A 22,227-nucleotide genomic window follows, 5' to 3' on the forward strand; every position below is an offset into this window, starting at 1 on the left:
TAATTAATAATACATAAATACAGAATTTCCATTAATACCAAGTTTCCTTTATAATTCATCGAGAGAACAAAAACATCCCCTAGAAAAACAATCAGATAAACTTTTTATTCCCTTATATAAAAAAAAGAAAAAAAAAAGAAAAAAGTTCAAACTCTTATAAAATTCTCCATATTCTTCATTTATAACATCTTCAAAATTCTCTATCGAAATTAACTTAATTTTATTAAACTCTTCTCCCTCAATGTATTTGTACTTAATTTTCTTCTTTTTCTTCTTATCACCTTTCCCCTCATCTTCCTCTTCACCTAATTCAACATCCTCAATTTTTGACTTATTATCTTCTGTGACACCATCTTCTTAAAAAAGAAAGAAAAAAGAGAAAAAAAAACCCCAAAAAAAGAGAAAAAAAGGAGAGAAAATAAGAAACCTCCTAATTCCCTCTCAATTACAATCAGAAAACAAAAAGAGTTTAAAAAAATTATTTATTTTAAAAAAAATAATAATAAAAAAACCTTCACTTCTTAACCCAAAAATTAAAAAGAAAAAAAAAAACAGGTCGGAGGTCACAACTACCTCCTCCTGTTTAAACTGCCCAAAGTGGTAACTCCCTCAAAATATTGGGTGTGAGATAACTCACAGGTAGCTGATGACTTCTGGAAACTAGTGCCCACCCAGTTCCCTCTCCCAACTCCCATTTCATTAAACTATCATCATTATTTAAACTATTTAAACTCTTCTCAAAAAAAAGATAAAAGATTTATTTTTTTAAATCAACTTTACCACTTCGGTCACCATTGCTTCCATTTCTTTTAAAAAACTGGATCCCACCTTACATCTCTACTCTCTTTGGAGACCTTGAAGGACTAGATTGTTCCTAAAACTGCATGATTGGTAGAGACTTTAGGATTGTCAAAGAACTTTGGCTAATTTCTATCCTAAAAAATCTTCAGTACTGCAGAATACCTGAATGTTCCCTTATGTCTTTTTTTCCACAACCGTTCTTTCACAGAATTAAATTCGCGTCGTTGAAACATAATTTCTTGACTCAAATCTTGATAGAAGAAAACAGGATTATTCTGAACCATCAAAGGAGATCTATTTTGCTGGGCATTTCTAATAGCCATACGTAAAATTGTCTCTCTGTCACAATAGTTTAAACAACGGATCAAAACAGATCTTGGATTCTGTCCTGAAAAAGATTTTCTTCTTAAAACTCTATAAGCACGTTCCAGTATTAAACCTTCAGGGAATTTATCCTGTCCTAACACTCGTGGAATCCATTCAGTAAAAAATTTTCTGGGATCTGATCCTTCTATGCCTTCTGGCAAACCAACAATTTTCACGTTGTTGCATCTAGATTGATTCTCCAAATAATCAACCTTTTTTGCTAAATTTTTATTTTGGATCTGCAATGTTTCAATTATTCTATTTTCATCTTGCAGTTGATCCTGTGCATCGACTAAACCTTGATCACACATTTCAAATCTTTCAATGGTTTCAAGCTTAAAAGCTCCATTAATGACTTCCGCCATCGCATTAATCTTGGAAATAAACAGGTTCACAAAATTAGCTAAGTGACTCGATACAGAATATATCTTATCTTCAAGATCCTTAACAGACATTTCAACAGAAGTAGATTCAGGCATAATGGGGTCTTGCTGTTCCTTAGAGACCACAGGATCTTCTGTCCCTTCCCTTAATTTAGTATCTTTTCTAGCAGTTTGACTTCGTATAAAAATCCCTCTCAAAGTCCCCCCCAGCAATGCCAGGAGACTGAAGATCAGGGTTATCTTTAAGCCAAATCTCTTTAATCATCTTCACTGAATCGATGTCTGGAAAAACCGTTGTAATTGAAGATGCATTTTGCAGCGCCACCACTATAGCAGTCGAATGACAACTCTTTAACTCTCCAGCTGGTGGCGCCCCAGCTGATTCAACTGTCAAAGCCTCAGCAACAACACCTGCAGTGGCCACCGTGCGAAACACTGGCACCCGTCCAGCCCCTTGTTCTGAAAGCCGTTGAGTGCGACCTTCAGAGAGCCTCACCGGCTTAAAACGAAGCTTCAATGCCGAACTCTGCACGTCCTCCTCTGGATCCATTCTACGTTAAGACCTGGCTTCTTGTAAACAAGTAGGCTCAGACAATTTCGGAAAATGTAGTTTTTTAACAGTCTGTTGATATTTTCTTTTACCTTTTTTTTGCATATAAACCATTAGGCACTAATCCAACACCTCTTATTATTTATAAACTTTTAAAAGAACTTTAACGGGCACTTAAAGACAAAACAATAAATCAGAGTCAGGAGAGGTCTGGAAGGCACGTCTGTTCCCTACGCCATCTTGCCACGCCCCCCTACGGTTAATAACCTTGATAAATAAATCTAAATTTCAGTTGAATTATCCAATAGTAGTTTGATTGGATGCAGAAAAGGCTTTTGATAGAGTGGAATGGAAGTTTCTGTTCAAAGTACTTGAGAAATTTAGTTTTGGTTCTTCATTTATTGGATTGATAAAGGCTTTATATAATAGCCCGAAGGCTAGAATTGCTATTAATGGCCAAATTTCAGAATCTTTTAGTTTGACAAGATCTACTAGACAAGGATGTCCATTGTCACCTGCTTTATTTGCTATAGTTATTGAACCTTTAGCACAATTAATACGTCAAAATGAAAATGTTAAAGGGATGAGAGTTCTGAATGAGGAATACAAGATTAATTTATTTGCTGATGATGTTTTATTATATTTGGTGGATCCGGATACTTCTTTATCTGCAATTCAAGAATGTTTAGAAATTTATGGCCAATTATCTGGTTATAAAGTAAATTGGGTTAAAAGTGAAATTTTGCCAGTTTGTAAAGATGATTATTCAGTGTATACAAATATTACAAATTTGAAGTGGACTACACAAATTAAATATTTACAAATTAATGTTAATATGAAATTTCAAGAATTATAATCAATTAATTATCTTCCTTTAATAAAAAGGATTAAATTAGATTTGATTAGGTGGAGGGATCTACCTTTGGGTTTACTAGGGAGGATTAATACCATAAAAATGAATATTTTTCCTAGAATACAATATCTGTTTCAATCAATTCCTTATTTTTTAAAAAAAAGTTTCTTTAAGGACTTATATAAAGCGATTAGAGAATTCTTATGGAAGGGAAAATTTCCGAGAGTAGCCATGAGAAAATTGATGTGGGATTTTCAATTTGGAGGTTTAAGATTACCGAATTTTTAGCATTATTACGAAGCAGCTCAATTTAAATTCCTTAGTGCATTAATGAATATGGATGACCCACCTAGTTGGGTAAAGATAGAAATGGCGGTTATTTTAGAAAAATTTCCTCATGAGTTTTTGTTTCGATGGAATAAAAATTTACTACAAACTTACGATGTGCCAATATTGAAACATTTATTGAATTTATGGACAAGTAAACTTAAAAAATTGGGTCTTAAAAATATATATTCTGGAAGATTGCCATTATATAATAATCAACTTGTTCCTTTTACAGTCTCCAATGCCACTTTGAAACAATGGGAAAAGAAGGGAATAAAAAATTTATCTGATTGTTTTTCTGAGGGTTGTTTTTGTTCCTTTGACGAATTACAAAGGAAATATGGTATTAGTGGAAATTCTATATTTGTATATTATCAATTAAGATCTTTTGTAAAACAGTTATGTGGTCGACATATGACTTTATTACCTGAATCTAGTTTTGAAGAATATGTACTTTCAATACCAAAAAAGGGATATATATCTGATTTGTATTGTATTTTACAAGAAATTGATAGTAAAAAAGACTGGGATAAAGATAAGTTGAAATGGGAAAAAGATTTAGGACATAAAATAGCTGAAGAAGCTTGGATGGAAATTTGTCAGAATAGTATTCAGAAATTAATTAATGCTAGACTAGCGATGATTAATTATAATTTTATTCATCAGCTATATTTAACGCCGGAGAAATTAAAAAAATTTGGTCTTAGTAAGTTGGACTCTTGTTTTCGATGTGATCAGACGGCCAATACTTTTTTGCATACTGTTTGGCTTTGTGATCGATTGCAACAGTTTTGGAAAGGTATTCAATCTATTTTTAACAGTTTATATAATATCCATCTTGTATTAGATCCCGATATATTTTTATTAGGGAACATGCAATCATTAATTGATTTAGGTTTAGAGGATTATCAGATTTCCTTTATCTATTTAGCTTTAGTCGTGGCTAAGAAATGTATAGCACTTACTTGGAAAGATAAAAATATACTAACTTTAGATAAGTGGTATTTGGAGATGAAATTTTGTTTGACTATGGAAAGGATATCTTTTTCAATTCAGGATAAGATGTCTTTTTATAAGTTAAAGTGGACTCCGTTTGCTAATTATATGCATTTAAGTTTGATTTAAATATATGTTTAAGCGTGATATTTTAGTATTTGATAAAAAAAATTTTTTGTTGTTAGAATTTTTTTTAGGTTAAGTTTTATCTCATTTTTTGTAAGTGGGTTTTTTTTTCCATATATAATATTGTTAATTTTATTAACTCTTCACTCTTTGTTTGGGGGGGGAGGGTTGGACTAATTTTAAGTTAGATTACTAATATTGTGTTACAATTAACGGGGGGGGGTGTTATTTTGTGTAGTTTTCTGATGTTATATTGTAATCATACCATTTTAATTTGTTTTTTCTTTAAATGTAATTCTCTATTGTATTCATGTTATAAAATTTTAAATAAAGTCTTAAAAAAAAAACAGCTTGTCCGGGGGAGGAACCATTATCCATTTCAAGCATAGCGCATTATTATTTTGTTCAGAAAGAATGAAGTAAGAAGCATTAAATATGACATAAAAATACCAGTAGTTTAGCATAGTTAGAAATTATTTATTGCATCTACACGAGTTAATCAAGCTTTGTGAAAATATCACAAGTGCAACTTGTATTAAATTTCTGATGCAGTTTTAACCCAAAACAACAATTCCTTCTCCCATCGCTCCACAGATGCTTCATGACCTGCTGAGTTCCTCCAGCAGTTGGCTCTTTGCAAAGATAACCAGGTGGAACATTGAACCCGGAAGCAATTAATCATCACGTATAATAATGTGGGGACCAGGTATATTCAAAGGTCTGATTTCAATTTCTTTAATAATTTATTAGTAATTTCATCCTATACTCAAGAACTTGCCTCCTTTAGGTACGCTGAATGCATCTTCAGTAGTTTGGCATTCTTCTGGCAGTTGTTTGGAAGTTGCATTTCTGCTTAGATTTAAGTCTGCAAAATAAATATGTGTTATTATGCAGTCTGTCTGTCCCATTCAGTTTCAGAGAGCAGTGGAAATTGGGGCTTTTTATTGGACCAATTCATCCATGCTGACCATGTTGTCCATCGAAGCTAGCCCCATTTGCCAATGTTCGACACATCCCTCTACATTTTTCCTATTTAAATAACTTTCAAAATGTCATAACTGTACACGTCCTACCATCTTTTCTGGCAGCTCATTCTATATATAGATGGGTGCATGGTTAATGCAGTGGTTAGCTCAATGCTATTACAGCGCCAATGGCCCAGCTTTCAATCCGGCACTGTCTGTTATCTTTATATTCTCCCCATGTCTGCTTGTGTTTCCTCCAGATTCTCTGGTTTCTTCCCGCATTTCAAAGATGCTAAAGTTAAGCAGGTTAATTGGTCACAGGGGTGTATTTGGGCAGCATGAGCTCATGGCTGGAGGGATTGCATCTCTAAATTAAAAATAAATACTGTATATTTATATACAGCACAGTTAGCATAGTGGTTAGCTCAATGCCTTTACAGCGCCAGCGATTGGGACCAGGGTTAGAATCCTGCGCTGTCTGTAAGGAGTTTATATGTTCTCCCCACATCTGCATAGGTTTACCCTGGGCTCTGGTTTCCTCCCACTGTTTGAAACGAACCAGGGGGGTAGGTTAATTGGGTGGCAAGCACTTGTGGCTGAAATGGCCTGTAACCATGCTATATGTCTAAATTAAAAAATATAAATTAAATATGCAGCTCCTTCTTGAATGAAAACGTCCTTCAGATTCTTTTAAACCTCCTCCCCTTCACTTTAAACCCACGTCCTAGTTTTTGATTGTCCTATTCTGGAGAAAAAGATAGTGACTATTAATCTTATCTACAGTTCTTATAAGTTTTCCATCTGTATAAAGTCATCCCTCAGATTCCTAGGCTCCAGAAAAAGTCCGATCCCTCTCCAGTCTCTCCTTTTAACTCAAGCCATCCTGTTCTGGATAACATCATTCCTATAGCAAGGTAACCAGAAACTCACATAGTATTCCAAAGTCCCAACTCCTATACTCACTACATTCCCGCTGCCCTAACATAATTTATTACCTCATAAGCAATTCCTGTCCTTGCTTTGTGTTTTTCATGTAACAATGACAAGTTCACTAGCTAGTTGACAGAAATTATGATTTGTGCAGATTAAGTTAGCTTCTTGTTATCCTTAACTCAGTCCAATCGCTTATGAGAGTATGCCTCCTGGTGTTGTACAAGAAGATGAATGTCTATCGCAAAGTTGGTAGAATATAATTCTTTTACAAATATTGACTGATATTTTCTCCCATGACAAAGAGGACTCCCGTTTATAACACTACTTGTACATTAATTGGATTAATGAGTGCTTAAGAATCATACCAAAGTTTTAATTTCACTGAAAATACAAATTAATGGAACAAATGAGTTAGCTACAAGTTCAACTACTTTCCAAATTTTGGAAAAATAAATTATATGGACTAAGCACAAAGACATTTTCAAATTTATTGTCTTATTTAAAATAGAATTAAAGTGTCCTTCCTTCATTTTGAAATCAAGCAAAATCTCTCTCAGGCATTTCAACAAACTATCAATTAAATCATGTGTGATAAGGTGACCTCAACAATGCTGCTATAGGGAAAGAAATCAAGTAATAAATCACTTCTGATGGTCTCATGCAAATGTGAGGCTGCCTATGTCAACATCCAGTTTAAAGAGACAGCATGTGACACACATCAGCCAGATTCATAAACACACATTGACAAATCTAGAGAAAATTTAAAGTAATAGATTCTCCCAATTGTTCCCTGAAATTGGTGAGTTGAGCAACATGAAGAGATTCCAGGGTTCGAATCCTGACATTTGTGGTTGACCTTAGTCAAATTGGTACATTTGCTTTGATGGGCTTGAATTGGGAAAAGAAAGCAAGAGAAAAAAGGTGAGGTTGGGTGTTGGTGAGGCGGGGAAGGGTGTAAACACTTCCTCAGCAGAGTCATGAAGACCTGTATGCAGGCCATATTTGAAGTTGTGGTCATGTTTGTGATCAATTGCTAGCACTGGTGGGTTTTCCCTCCATAAGTTGGTTTCCTCCCATAATTCAATGATATGTGCGTGGCAGGTTAATTCGCCATTGTAGATTGTTCCCAGTGGAAGTAGGTGGAGGGTGAATCAGCGGAGAGTTGAGAGGTAAGAGTTAACAGATTACAGGGATGTAAGAGAAAGAATAGGATGATGGAAATATCCCGAGAGCCAGTATAGACTCAAAAGGGCTGACTGGCCTCCTCTACGTGGTGTGAAAAATAATATGAAAATTATATCTGAAGGATTGTTGATATAAATAATGTTAGTGGTACAAAGGAAAATATCCCATTTTAATGACCACTATTAGCAAATGTCATCAAAATCAATTACCTGCCCACATAATATAAAATATGTTTAGATTCAAATGACTTAACCTAATTGAGCAAAATTCATCTCTGGATATTTATTTTGAGTTGATGTTGTTCAAAGGTATTGTTTTGCACTGATAACATATGAAAGATTGAGCTAAATATTGCTGTTACATCTTTCAATTCGTTTGTTAAATCTCTTAAGACAGGGTTGATGGCAGAGTTTGCTCAGAACAAGTTCATGAAAATCACCAATCATTTAACATCAGTTCTGTGCAACTCACAAAATAGTCTATAATTTAGAATCTGAAAATCATTTATTTTCTCAGTTTCTTCTTATCAGAAGTGAAAGCCACAAAACCATTTGCTCCAATGTAAAATAACCAAATCTATTGAAATTTATAAAAAAATGTAGGAAAGTGGTAATGATGGAAACAAAGCCCTGTTGTACTTCCATTTCATGTGTGTTTTGGGGAGGCTGTGGGTGAGAGTCAAGGAAAGCTTAATTTTTTTAATGTAGCTCTCTCTCTCTCATTTGTAATTAACAGTGAATTTCAAGGGACCAGTTTTAATTGAGAGCATAAAATTGCAAGAAGTAATCCGTGTGCCAAAAGCATGCACTCCAAAATGTTCAAACTACTCCCACTAGTGTTGAGCATAAGCTTGTTCATCCCAAAATTACTATGCAAGCATAATTCCATGCAGAATCTCAACCCCTGTTCCTTTTCTATTCATTCAATGAAATCACAAAGGATCATAATTTTCTTTGCTCCATATGCACAAAATATTTTATCCACTGCTCAGACTTCAGAAATTCCCACAATCAACATTCTTTCACAGGCACATAGGAGGAATAGACTACACGGCCCTTCAACCCTATCCTACCATGTCTAATCTTTCCCGCTTCATGCCTTCTTCTATTCCACTTCCCCAAAGCCCTCAATTCCTCCATTATTTTAAAATATCTCCACTAACTCCAGGTAACAGAATTTCCTTCCTCTTCTGAAAGAAATTGTTACATGGCTCAGCTATGAATTACCACTCCCCCTTAGCTTGTAACCATGTCCTCTCATTCGAGACTCTCCTGCCAATGAAAACATCACAACATTCTACCCTGTCATTCCCTTTTGGGATCCTGTATGCTTTAAATGATATCCATCTTATTCTTCTAAACACTTACGATGTGATTGAATCCTTCAGGGAGTCCCCCGGAAGAAAGCCAGAACAAGAAAACCAACTTCTGTTAAGGTAGTGGATCATAAAATTAAGCAAAATCCAAAAAAAATTGCACAAAAAAACTTAAACAATTTCAAATGTTCATACCTGGATTGAATAAGTGCACTTCTGGCTGCTGAAGAGGATTGTCAGGTAACGTCACAGCCACAGGTTCAGCTGAAACATCCTCCTGTGGTTTTAATTGAAACAAAATATTAGCATTGACTACTTTCTTGTCAGAATGCAAATAACGTGATGCATAGTTCTTAAGAACAAAGTTCATTCTTACTAGAAATATATTTCCTGGCTTGGAAGTGCACCTTCAACAAGAACATGAATGAAAATAAAATCAGAAATTAAAACTTGTTTGTTCTGATTTTTGGTTGGAAGGAGGACACAGCAAGCCAGGCCCCTTTAGTGATTATTTAATCAGGGGAAAAAAGTCAATCGTGTTCATTAAAGAACTATGCAATTATCCAGTATTTGTAAGAACTTTCAAAGTATTTTTCACACAATTACCCTAAAAGTAAGCAAGGCTGATGTGAGTGAATATTTTGTAGCAATGGATGAGATGGCAAACAGGGTGCATGGAATGTTTTCTGCTTTCAGAATGTTATGGTCTCCCCCCCCCCCCCCCCACCCCACCCTCATACATTTGCTGATGAGAATACAGGATTCATGGTAAAGGCCAATCTTCTTCCTCCTACACAAAACAACATACCAGCAAGGGGAGTGAGTGACAAGAAATGACTTTGCACCTTTGAAAAGACAATATTTCATCAGAATCTTACAGTTTAATTGCAGGAAGTTGAAAAAAAAACCTTTAAAATTCTAAAATGACATGATACATTAAATTATTGAATAAAATAACATTTAGATTAAAAGAATAATTACTAAAATGACCCAAGACATTTAGTTTAAATATATATATATATTAGCCATCAATATATCCTGGCATTGACCATAGTCAACTATCCAAATACATTAAGCTCAGGTGCAAGTGAGACCCACTTTACAAACACACATTCCTGTGGCAGGGATTGCTATAGGGTGAAGGAGAAGCCTGACCCAATTTCTCATAACTGAAGGAACTATGCCTTGATCCCATTAGAGGTCAGCCAGGTCAGCACAGAGCAGGCACCTAATCTGGTACTTCATAGCCAATAATTTGCTCCAAGCATTGAGGAATAATTTACATGTGCCTTGAAGTTCACTTCCTGAATCAGGCAGGGCAAGTTGGTGTCAAAATGATTCAAAGACTTTTGTGCTGGAGGGTGGCATTGTGTACGTTCCCACTGCTTGAGAAAGGATACATAAGAGGAAGGTCAGGGTGCAAACAAAAGGGTGGTTCCGCTTTTCGCCTTTCACTTTCATGTTTATCTTGTTCAAACACATTGCTGAGTGTAGCTGTTGGCTGCAGACATTTAGTAGGGAAGAAATGAAAACACTTGCTGTGACAGCCAAACATCAACATGTTTGCATAATTACAAGTGTGATGGATTGACATGCTCTCTTAGAAGTTAATAGATTTCAGATAATTGATTACTACTGGAAAAAAAATAGAGAAACAATGCACCTTTTATTCACAAACTTTAAACAAGGATAACCAACAGAAACCATACAAACTTAATATAGAAAAATTATGCATCTATCTGCAAACACTGTTTTTTCCAATAAGGATATCTAAATAGTTAAAGTAAACAGCAAAACAATTTGAATAATGATCGACAAAGAGTCACAGCACAATAAGCTGCTGATGTGTCATTCAGACAAGCTCAACCTATCGACAAGGATTATAGATAGAATATGCACATCAAACTCCTAACTTTGCTCAAAAATTCTCCCTTTCAGTCTAGGTCTTTGAAAATTTCATTGGATTATTAATGGTCTGTTGTATAGAAAAGTTTTTCATATCAGCCATCAAAATGCTCTATCTTGAAAACCATTTTATGTGGAGGTAAACTAAATTAATGATCATTTGCAAGTGGTTTAGTACATCACAGTTAGTGCAATGCAATTACAGTGCAAATGACCCAGGTTCAAATCTGCTGCGGTCTATAAAGAGTTTGTAAGTTCTCTGGTTCTGCGTGGGTTTCCTCCCATCTTCTAAAGACGTATGGGGTTAGTAGATTCATTGGTCACATGGGTGTATTTGGGCAGCATGGGTTCGTGGGTCAAAGGGGCCTTTTAATGTGCAGCATTGCTAAATTAAAAAATATTGCATTTTTGTTGCACTTTTGGCCATGCTACTTATCCTTCTTCAATAAGGAGAGAAGTTAACAGAATTTGTATTCACTGTCGACTTGGAACCTACAAGAATCCATCCAAAATGGAGCAGCTTCCCACAAAAATCAGGAGTTTTACAGGAGTGGTAGAGAAACAAAAGCAAACTTTACTCATCTATGTGTCATTAACCATTGGTTTGAAACTAACATTTATCTGCTTCAGTCCCTTCTCGACATTTTGACATCTCTCTGGAGTTTTTAGAGCTGAGTTCTTGAGACATTTTTGTAATGATTTATGAAATGCTATAAATGCATGGAAATGTAGCCAAAGCCACCTTGTTTGAACTTTATAATGAAGCATTGATAATGTACAACTAGCCTAAAATTAGTAGCACAACAGTTCCTATTTAACTGATTGGCCCAATGATGCAAAGGATTTATCACTGCTGTGCAGGCTGAGAAACAAATCTAAAGAACTCATAAGAAAAATGGTGTAGCTTCAATCAATGTAATTCTTCCACAACAACTGCCTTCCATTCTACTTCAAGGTTCTGAGGCTTGGATCACCAGCAGGCCTGTGCGATGTTATGATCAGATACAAAGTAAATGAAATGTTTGCTGAATATAAGAAATCAGAACAAGAGTTGACCTTGCGGGTCCTTTGTGTCCACTCCACTTTCCATAAGATCAGAGCTGAACAGATCTTTGTTTTCAGTTCCAACTTTTTTTCTGATTTCCCATCACCCTTGATTTCCCTAGAATTCAAAACCTTCATCCTACTTAACCACTTGGCATGCACAGTTATCTGGGACATGGAAGACCAACGTGTCACAACTCTCAGAGAAGCAACTCCTGTGTATTAGCTAGTTGACTCTTTTATAGGCAGTACTCTCTAGTTTTATAATTTGCAAACCTTCACAGTATCTCCCTTGTGAAGTTCCCTCAGAACGTTATATGTTTCAAGGAGATCGATTTCTACTCTACAAAACTGGAGAATGCAAGTCTATTATACTCCACCTTTTCTCAGTAGTCTACTCTTTGATTCCAGGAATCAAACTATTGAAACTTCACTGCATAGCCTTGAAGACAAACATTGGCTCCCATAAAAATGGAGAGCAGAACTGTCCACCTGATTACACAAGAGATTGCTCTATTTTAGTTGCATGTACAGTCCTCAAAGAGTTATTTAGATATGATCCTCTGACAGAATTCCCAAATGCTGTTGATGGAATAAGTGCATCCATGCAATTTTAAAAATAGGTACATCAGGGATGCTGCTCCAAGAGACAAGCAAAATGCATATAAAAGCATTTTACATTTTCCAAATCTTCTAAGCATGATAAAGAAAAATTTACCAATGTCACAAAAAATCATTTGTTCACCCCCTCCCCCAAAGTGCCTAAATAGCAAAGAAGCCCATCGTCCCTGCGTGTAATTTGCAACAGCTGGTCACGGAGTTTGACCATCCACTGAAGTTGAACAAGATACTTCTGTATCTGGGGAAAATTTTCCTGCAGAGGAGAAAGTTAAAAATAATAAAATTGCATGATACTGGACCTTTTAATCTATCACAGGGACAAATGCAGTAAACTCTTTTAATTCAGCAAGCTGAAAATTTTAGATTTTCAATGTCAACATTTTTTGCTTTCCCTGGGGAAATGAGAGATCAGCTAGACAGGAAAAAACCAGACCTTTTACTGGCTGACAATTACCCTTTGGGACATTATTATTTTTAGTATTACTAAAGGAATGACATACTTAATGCTCAGTGATTTTTCAACCATAGAAATATCAAGTACCAGCAAGGAACACCATCTTTAAGCAGCAATCTAAACTCCCACTTACCTTACGTCCTCCAGTATTGGCCATTGCCACCATGGGAAAAAGGTGCTGGCTGTCCTCTCCATCTATGCTTCTAATAATCTTATGTATCTCTATTAAGTTGCTTCTCATCCTCTATCATTCCAAAGAGAAATCTCCTAACTTGCTCAACCTTTTCTCACAAGACATATTCTCTAATCCAAGCAGTATCCTGGTAAGTCTCTTTTGCTAAAGCTTCCACATCCTTCCGACAATGAGGTGACCAGAACTGAACACTGTACATGAATGTGGTTTAATTATCCCTCTCAGAGGAGGGTTGGAAAGTGCGCCTCGGAGGCGCTTCCTGCTCTTTCAGGTGGCCTCCGGACAGCCGCATAGGAATAGAATATGTGACTTTACTTCGGGGTATTTTGGCCACCTGAAAGTGCCTAAAGATACACCTATCAGAGAACAGAAAACTAGGGTAGGTTTAGGTCCCCTATAGATAATACCAATGCAGGTCTCAACTAATCAGTTTAAACAATTTTAACATGGGGCAACACAATTTTCTGTCTGGGCACCCTCCAACCGGATGGCATTAATATCGACTTCTCCGATTTCTGCTAGTCTACTCTCTGTTCTCTGTCCCTCCCCTTTGTCTTCTTCCCTCCAGCTCTCCACCCCCTTGCCTCTCAGCCATCCCTCCTCCCCCTGCTTTCTGGTATACCCTCCCTCCCTATTGCCTCCTACCTTTGGGACTCCCCCTGCCCCTCCATTTTTTTCATTTTGAGCCTGCCTACTTTTTCCCATACCTCGCTCAAGTGTGACACGTTGGTTACATATCCTTATCTTTGATATATTAAGTACAATGTTTGACCTGCTGAGCTTCTCCAGCATTGTGTTTTTACTTGAATCATGGTGTCTGCAGACTTTCGTGTTTTACCTTAGTTAAAACTTAAGTTCGTGCAAATTACATCAATATATTTATTGCAAATACAATGCAGAATGCAAAAGAATTTCTGTCCAATAAGATATTAGATATAAAAAATTACAAATGCACAAAATAAAACAAATAATGTTAATACGTAAGGAAATTATGGAAAATTAGTTATAGAAAAATGACTTTTCATCGAATCAAAAGATTTATTCAGAGACATCTGTGCCCTTAATTTCTCCACAACATTTAATTCAGATTTCAAACCAAAGTCAATGAAATGTTGTTGCTCTTCATTATTCTCACTTGCTCTTGATCTTGAAAAGGAAGCTAGCAGGCTTGCAACCAATCTCCCCACATTGACTCTCTGAGCTTGGGTGTATTTTTAACACTGCAATGAATTAATGATTTTTCCATTAAGTACATGAAAGGTACCAGTATTTGTGAGCAGACTCAATCGCCACATATATCAAATTATGGGGCCTTTTGTTCAGTAGAAAATTTCCCCAAAGTAGAATATATAGTGATTTGCAAATAATCATCCACAAATAGTTTTGAATTTATGTTTTCTTTAGCTGAGTTAAATACATCCAAACTCAAAGTATCCAAAAAAGACTTTGAAAACTTTAAAAAACTGTTTCCCATAAATAAATGTTAACTTCAAAGCAACCAATAATCTCTGTTTCCCATGTATTGTCAGGGAATAGCTCTTATGGACTGGAATGCACTTTCTATAATCCAACATGCCCCATGTATATGTTGAAATAGAACCTAACTCTTTCTCAGCTTTCTACTGTGTTTATCAACATTAACTTAAATATGCTGCAATTGTGTTCACAAAATGTGAAATAAGAGTCATTAATTTTCTAAGGGTAGCAATGATATATTGATCACTGCTCTAGTCTCACCTCACTGTGGCTCCAGTTTGCCCATTGCTGTAGTACAGGTTGAGATTCAATAGCCAGGTTGCCATGGGAACACACACCTACATCTTCATGCAACAATGATGGAGCTACTAAAATAGAAACACCACTATTGTAAGTTAATGATAGTATACCACAAACAGATAAGAATGGTGAGAGTCTAGCATTTGTATTTCTTGTGTTTCTCGAGACAAGAATGTATAATATAATAATTAGTTTATTGTCATACACATTGTGCAAATATATATATGCACTAAAATTCAGACAAGTATTTCATGAAAAAAACAATGGTCAGAATCAGTACCAGAATTTATTGTCATGAACAAGTCATGAACTTCAGTGCTTTGTGGCAGCATCACAGTACAAACATACATATTATAACCATCTTATGACATTACTATATATAAAAAAATAAAAACAATAGAGTACGAAAAGTACGGCAGTGTCTTTGGTTCATTGATTATTCAGGAATCCGATGGTGGGGAAGAAGCTGTCCTTGTGCTGCTGAGTGCTGTCTTTAATCTCTTGTACCATTTCCCCAATCGCATAGAGTGAAGAGGGCATGGCCTGGCTGTTGGGGGGGTGGGGGTGGTCTTTGAGGATAGAGGCTACTTTTTTAAGACACCGCTTAACAACCCTCTAGAGTTGATTCTTGTCCTGAGAGTTGGTGCCTCCAGATGCATTGATGCAACCAGCCAGAATGCTCTCCATGGTTCACCTGTAGATGTTTACGAGAGACTTTGGTGACATTCCAAATCTTCCCAGACACCTCACAAAGTATAGCCATTGGTGAGCCTTCTTTGTGATTGCATCAACGTAGAGACTCCAGGACAGATCCTTGGAGATGTTGACACCCAGGAATTTGAAGTTCTTGACCCTCTCCACTACTAAGCCCTTGATGAAGACTGGGTCGTGTTCCCCTGACTCCCTCCTGAAGCCCACAATCATCTCCTTGGTTTTGCTGACGTATAGAAAGTTAATAAATATTCACAGTTACCATAGTTGGGTAATCAAGATAATGGAGGTTTATTTGGTTCCGAAAATGTATAAAACATGCTAAAACCCAATGAAATCTGCAGTCCTATTGAAGAAGCACTATTGTTGCAAATGGTTTTTAATGCTCACTGATGCTAAAGTAGCATGAAACCTCCCAAGTCAAATTCCAATCTGAAGTTAAATCATGTTCATCTCATCTCAGGTAAGGTATAACAAAAACTTACATAAAACAGACTTTGGATTACCTGGGTAGCTTATAAATAGGTTCTAAATATCATCTATTCATTCCTTTTCTTAATAGTCTAAAATCTGTAAGTTTGTCAAAGAAACAGGGTCAGTGGCATTCTTACTTCAAGGCTGAAATAGTTTTCATTGTTTTAATATTGTGCAATTTGCATTCAACACACTGTTGGCAGCATCGTAGATACTTTGTAAACTTGCAGTGAAAGTTAACATATTTGATTTGCATGATTTTATCATAATTCAATAGTTTCCAGGTCTCCAAAATTGAATCATGCATTGTTAAAATTCCTGTTTACCTCACATGCATGGATTGTTTGCTCAGGCCTCCAGATTATTAGACCAGTAACTTAACCAGTCTCCCAATGTTCCCAGTGCACCTCATCAACAGGTTGGTGCGCCTATTTGTGGCATTCACCTGGGAGAGAGTTGTCTTTCCCTCATTGCAATGTCGCTAGATTGTCTATCTTTGTTAACTGATGTGACATTCCTGCTTGCCAGGGGAGGGTGAGGGTGTAGGGGGAGGTGGATGAGGGGGTGGGGGGGGAGTAGGGGGAGAGGAGGGGAAGGGGTGGCAGGTACTGTTTTAATCCTATGTCCAAGATTTTCATTCTTTGAGCTCTTCGAACTTGTTCCCTCATCACTATGGACTTGGATCCCAATACTCTTGAGTTACCTACTAATTCCTGTACACATCTTATCTCTATTTGACTTCCCAATTGCATCACCTTGCACTTTTTTGGGATTAAATTCCAACTGAAAATGCTCTACTGATCAATAGCTGCCACATTATAGCTGCTATAATTATGCACTCATTACCATTATCCTTTGCTGCCATCTGCAAGAGAGCCAAACTCTGCAGCACCGATTCCTCCACCTTGTTTTTTTGCAATTTTTGCAGAGTGGCTCTCTGGAAGCACCTTTTACATTATTCTCACCTTCATTCTTTTGTAAATATTCAGGCAACAGGGTCTCAGGAAGTGTGGCTGGCAACGAATAACCATTCTTCCTGGCTACCACAAGGTGAAAAGCAGCACAGAACTCATAGAGTGTTAAAGCTCCATCGCAATCCACATCAGAGAGCTCCCTGTGAACACAATGGCTGTTAACATTGAGGGCTGCATCAACACCATAAAATTCCTATTCAGACTTTAGAGGTGCTTCAACATTAAATTCAGAGAAACATGCATCGATTTTTTTCCAAAATTGTTCAGACAAAGTTTTGGTAATTATCAGAAATGGAGAAAATAAAGAATGCAAAATATTTCACTCCCTGTCATGTGTATGAAGACATACAGCATCAAAAACTAAACAAGAGGCTGGAATCAATCAACCAGATTAATGTTCCAGACTTCTTGTACCCTTGGGCAAGGGCTTCACTGCTCAAATTAGTTATTTTCCTATTAAATAAAAAACTGTTGGGGGTTTCATTAAAACCACTTTTTTGAAAAACTTGCTGACAATGAATATGGAACCAAATACATATTATTTTTGATACATGGTGATCAATCAAGTTTGGCATAATATCACTTAGCAGTCAATAAAAATAAGCAATTTAGAATCTAAAATTAAAATAATTAAACCTGGAATGTGTCATAAACAATAACAAGAAGGAATTCAAGGAACCGATTATTGTCTGAATAATTTTATCTGATATTTTGAAAGTGTTTCTTTAAAATTGTCTACGATTTATTTGCTTTATCCTTGCTTGCATTTTTATGAAACTTTTAAAATTCAGGCTTTATCCTTCACTTTCTATATTTGGATATCTATGTCATTGAACAAGAGAGATAGCAGCTACCTAATAAAGTGAAGGTAACCTACTGTACCCTCATTGCAAATGAGTGCAACAGGGAGTGTGCATTCTACAGGATTGTGTAGAATTAATCTGTTTCAGGGAGCTCGTGCTATTGTATAATTCAAAATGAGCCGACCAAGCAAGCAAAATGTTCATCAACATTCAGTGAAGTTTGGGTTTATACCTGCTGTACATGATGAACAAGCATCTTTTTGCCTATTATGCCAACAGACTTTGACAAATGAATCAATGAAAGTAGGCCGTCTTGAAGCTCACTTGAGGGTAAAACATCCTATGTCAATTCAAAATTGGATTATTTTAAATCACTGAAAGAGATGTTTGATAATAGATCACTTCATTATTCGCTGCACCAACTACAGCCCTGAATCTAACTAACTAACTGTGAAACTAGCTATGAAATTTCTCTGTTAATAGCAAAACATGGGAAGAATCATACGATTGGGGAGGAAATTATTAAACCTGCAATATCATTGTTTCTCACAACAGTTCTGCAAAAGGATGACAAAGACATCTGAGCAATGCCATTGAGTAATAGTTCTGTTTGCCACAGAACATGGGTCAAGATGTTGAAAAGTAGCTTATTGAGAAGTTGAAATCATGAAAGTTTTAGATGGATCTACCGTACAGGACAGTGAGACTCTGTTATTGGCATACGTGAGATATATTGATCAGGAAGAGTTTCAAGAAAAGTTGTTTTGTGAATCATTAGGAACAAGCACTACGGCAGTTGATTTCTACGGCAAACTCAAAAATTATTTGTACAAAAATGAAATACCAAAAGGAAACATTGTTTCTTGGGCTGCAGATGGTTTAAAAAAAACCAGAATGTTTAAAATTAATGAAGGATGAAAATCCAAACATGTTGGTTGTGCATTGTGTTTCCTCTGAGAAAATTTAGTTGCCAATAAAATTTCCCCTGTGATCAAATGTATTAACGCCATCAAAGCTAATGCCAAATGTGAATGTCTGTTGAAGCAGTTTTGTGTCGATAAAAATGTAGAACATGTGAGATTATTGCTTCACAATGAAGTAAGTTGGCTGTCAAAGGGAAACTGTTTCAAAAGTTTTAGGAACTGTTTGATCTCCTCAGCACGTTTTTGAAGGTCAAACCTGAAATGAAGCTCTTGCTATGGACATTTTTGATAAACTAAGTACATTGAACAAGCAACTCTGAATGGCAAATATGACACTCATTGATCAAAAACAAAGATCTTTGGATTCATGACACTTCTAGAACTATGCCAAAGGAATATTTCTACAAGAAATGTCAGTCAATTCTATTGGTTTAATAAGTGCTACAACGTCATTGTTGAACATTTGAAAATGTTGGTTACCAACTTCAATGATAGATTTTGTGATTAAAAGGAAATGGATTTTTCCTCTTGGTTAACTCAGCTATTGGTGGTCGACTTATCTGAAGTTCCAGTACAAAACCAAGAGGAGTTATCTGAGTTGCAACATGATGAATCTGTCAAAACTCTGTTCAAAGTGAAAGGAACCATGATGTGGCTGTCTAAAGAGATCGAAAAGAAATACCCAAACTCGATTACTTTAGCAAAGGAACTATTGATACATTTTCCATCGTTTTATTTAGTAGAACATGGCTTCAGTGCTGTTAGTGATTTGCAACAAGCTAAGAGAAACCGACTGGAAATTACAAAACGTGGAGATTTAAGGTTGAAACTAACAAAATTAGTCCCTTGTATCAAAAAAAAATCTGCAGCCAGTGTCAGGGGCAAATTTCCCACTGAAGTGACGACAATTGTTGAATGTATGTTTGAGATAGTTGAAGTAGTAGTTAAATATCAAATATGTGTCCAGTGTATTCACGACCTTAATTGCATTGAAATACACTTGCAATAAATGATTTAATTAAAACTTCTTTTGAATATATAACTTTTTTCCGCTAATGGTGGGGCATACAGTTTTTGAAAAATTAAAGTGGGGCCTCAGGCAAAAAAGGTTGAGACTCACTGGTTTAACTGCTTCATTGGTGCAGTTATAAGAGAGATAGGATTGCTTCTAATTTTTTGATCACCTTTGGAGTCTGCAGTTGCCATTTTTCACCATGAGAACCAAAGTGGTGCCAATGAAAAAAAGTCATTATGAGGCTGAAAATTAAGAATAAAACAATAAGGGCAATCGCCTGAATCTTAGGATTATCAAAATCAAGTTTGTTACATCATTAAAAAGAGAGTGTACTGGTCATAAATGGCCTGGTATTCCAAGGAAGATTTCCTCTGTTGATGACAGAAAAATTATTATCATAATGAAGAAATATCCCCAAATATATGTCCAACAGATCTTCAGGAGGCAGGTGTGGATATATCAATGACTACTGTCTGCAGATTACTTCATGAAAAGAAATACAGAGGCTACACTGCAAGATGCAACCCACAAGTTAGCTACAGAAAGGATGGCCAGATTACAGTTTGCCAAGATGTATTTAAAAGTGGCGTAGTGGTTAGCGCTGTGTTTAAGGAGTTTGTACGTTCTCCCCATGTTTGTGTGGGTATTTTTCGGGGCCTCTGGTTTCCTCCCTCCATTTGAAACATACTGGGGGGGTGTAGCTTAATTGGGTGTAAATTGGGTGGCATGGACTCATAGGCCAAAATGGCCTGTTACCATGCTGTATGTCAAAAAAAAGAGCCTGGACAATTCTGGATAAATGCGTTGCAGACAAATGAGACTAAGATTAACCTGTATTGGAGTGATGACAAAGCAAAGTGTGGAGATATAAAGGAACTTCCCAAGATCCAAAGCATACCACCTTTGCCATGGTTTGCTTCTTGCAGTGTAGTCTTTGTATTTCTGTTCATGAAGTCTTCTGCAGACATATTGTGACAGAATATGCTGTGTTTGTATTGTATATAGATTTGTTTTTGAGAGATAAATTGGGGCAGGTTTTTTAGTGTCGGTCACATACAAACGCTTCAAACAGATCTCATTTAAAATACCGGTGCTCTGCTCAAGTCAGACAGGGCAGCTCCTGGGGGCCTTTGCAAAAACTTTGGAGAGTACACAAAAGACTTCACTAATGGATTGTTGTTTTGAAAAGCAACAGATGAAAGAGATCGGAGGAGTAGTTCGGAGCTGCAGGCCGTCTGGGAAAGCAACTTGCTGTTCTAAGAGGGTCATGTGGGTTTTGCAAGCAGAGGGAGTTGAACAGTTTTTTCTCTGAGAGAGAGATCAGTTCTGCAATGCTACAGTCAGCAGCAACAGGTGGGACTGGAACAGGACAAGCTGGAAAGCTTGTGAAAAAACCCCATTTGGAAGATGGGTTGTGAGTGCTTAGTTCAGCCTGGTCAAAGCCCTTATGGTTCTTGCAAGAGGAGAAGACTGGCTGCCTAATGTTTCACTTGAAATACAAGAAACAAAAAGGAACTCTTTGGTGACCTGAAAGAAAGAGGTTATCATCTAGAAAACCCTGATGGGGCAAGTTTCTTCTGATGTGGCTGATTAAAAGGGATCAGTTTGTGTCCAGGAACAACAAATCTCTCTCTGAAAACCGACAAGAACCTTCCCGAGCGGCGGTAACCATTTACCTTTCAAGCACCAAAGCCTGGTAAACTTCATAAATGTTAAATTCTGTGCACAGTATAAGAATTGCCTGCAACCAATGAACTTGGAGGAATGAGAAGTGAGATTGGACTTTGAATCAAAGAACTTTTCTGAACTTACATACACATGTGCTTAGAATTAGAAGGGGGCTAAATTAGATTAGTTAAGTTAATAGTGATAAGTTAAAGTGTGATTCTGTTTTCATGTTTAAAGATAATTAAAAACAACTTTTGTTTAAGTAGCTATTTGCCTTGGTGAATATCTATTGCTGCTGGGATTTGGGGTCCTCTGGGCTCGTAACAATATCCACACCTGCCTACTGAAGAGCGTTTCTGATCTGTCGGACATGTGTTTGGGGATTTTTCTTCATTATGGTGAGAATTTTTTTGTCATCAGCAGGTGAAGGTCTTTTTTAGTCTACCAGTCCCTTTGTGATTACTAAGCTAACTGGTATGCTCTTTCTTAATGATGCTCCAAACTGTTGATTTTGGTAATCTTAAGGTTAAGGTAATGTCACTTCCTGTTTTATTCTTGTTTTTCAGCCTCAAAATGGTTTCTTTGATTTTAATTGGCACAACTCTGGTCCTCATGTTTATAAACAGCAAATACAGACTCCAAAGGTGATCAAGATCTTTGAAGCAAGCCTAGCTCTCTTGCATGTGCATCAATGAAGCAATTAAACATACCTGAGTACTCACAAACACCTGTGAAGCCAAATGTCCCAAATATTACGGGGTGCTCTGAAATTTCTACATGGTCAAACCAAAATGTATACAAATAAATTGTTTGAATAAAATCTGGAATGTGCTCTTTAATTACATGCAAATTGTTTGATTACAAAT

General features: G+C 36.4%; 1 protein-coding gene across 17 annotated transcripts in view; it reads right to left on the minus strand.

The window, feature by feature from the left end:
* The window catches only part of reps2 (RALBP1 associated Eps domain containing 2), a 185,784-nt gene that overhangs the window by 48,764 nt on the left and 114,793 nt on the right, over window positions 1-22,227 (minus strand). For 16 of the 17 annotated variants that reach the window (XR_011341795.1, XR_011341796.1, XM_069889869.1 and 13 more), the window contains 4 exons: window positions 16,944-17,092; window positions 14,755-14,861; window positions 8,996-9,077; window positions 5,181-5,267 (listed from right to left, as the gene is read on the minus strand). Coding sequence is in view for 15 of the 17 variants with exons in the window: in XM_069889869.1 (XP_069745970.1) it covers window positions 5,181-5,267; window positions 8,996-9,077; window positions 14,755-14,861; window positions 16,944-17,092 (425 nt within the window). In the remaining 2 variants the exon portion in view is untranslated. The remainder of the gene's footprint in view (window positions 1-5,180; window positions 5,268-8,995; window positions 9,078-14,754; window positions 14,862-16,943; window positions 17,093-22,227) is intronic. The other variant, XM_069889872.1, reaches the window with a different exon arrangement.

Source organism: Narcine bancroftii, chromosome 7 (assembly GCF_036971445.1).
Source record: "Narcine bancroftii isolate sNarBan1 chromosome 7, sNarBan1.hap1, whole genome shotgun sequence".
NCBI lineage: Eukaryota > Metazoa > Chordata > Chondrichthyes > Torpediniformes > Narcinidae > Narcine > Narcine bancroftii.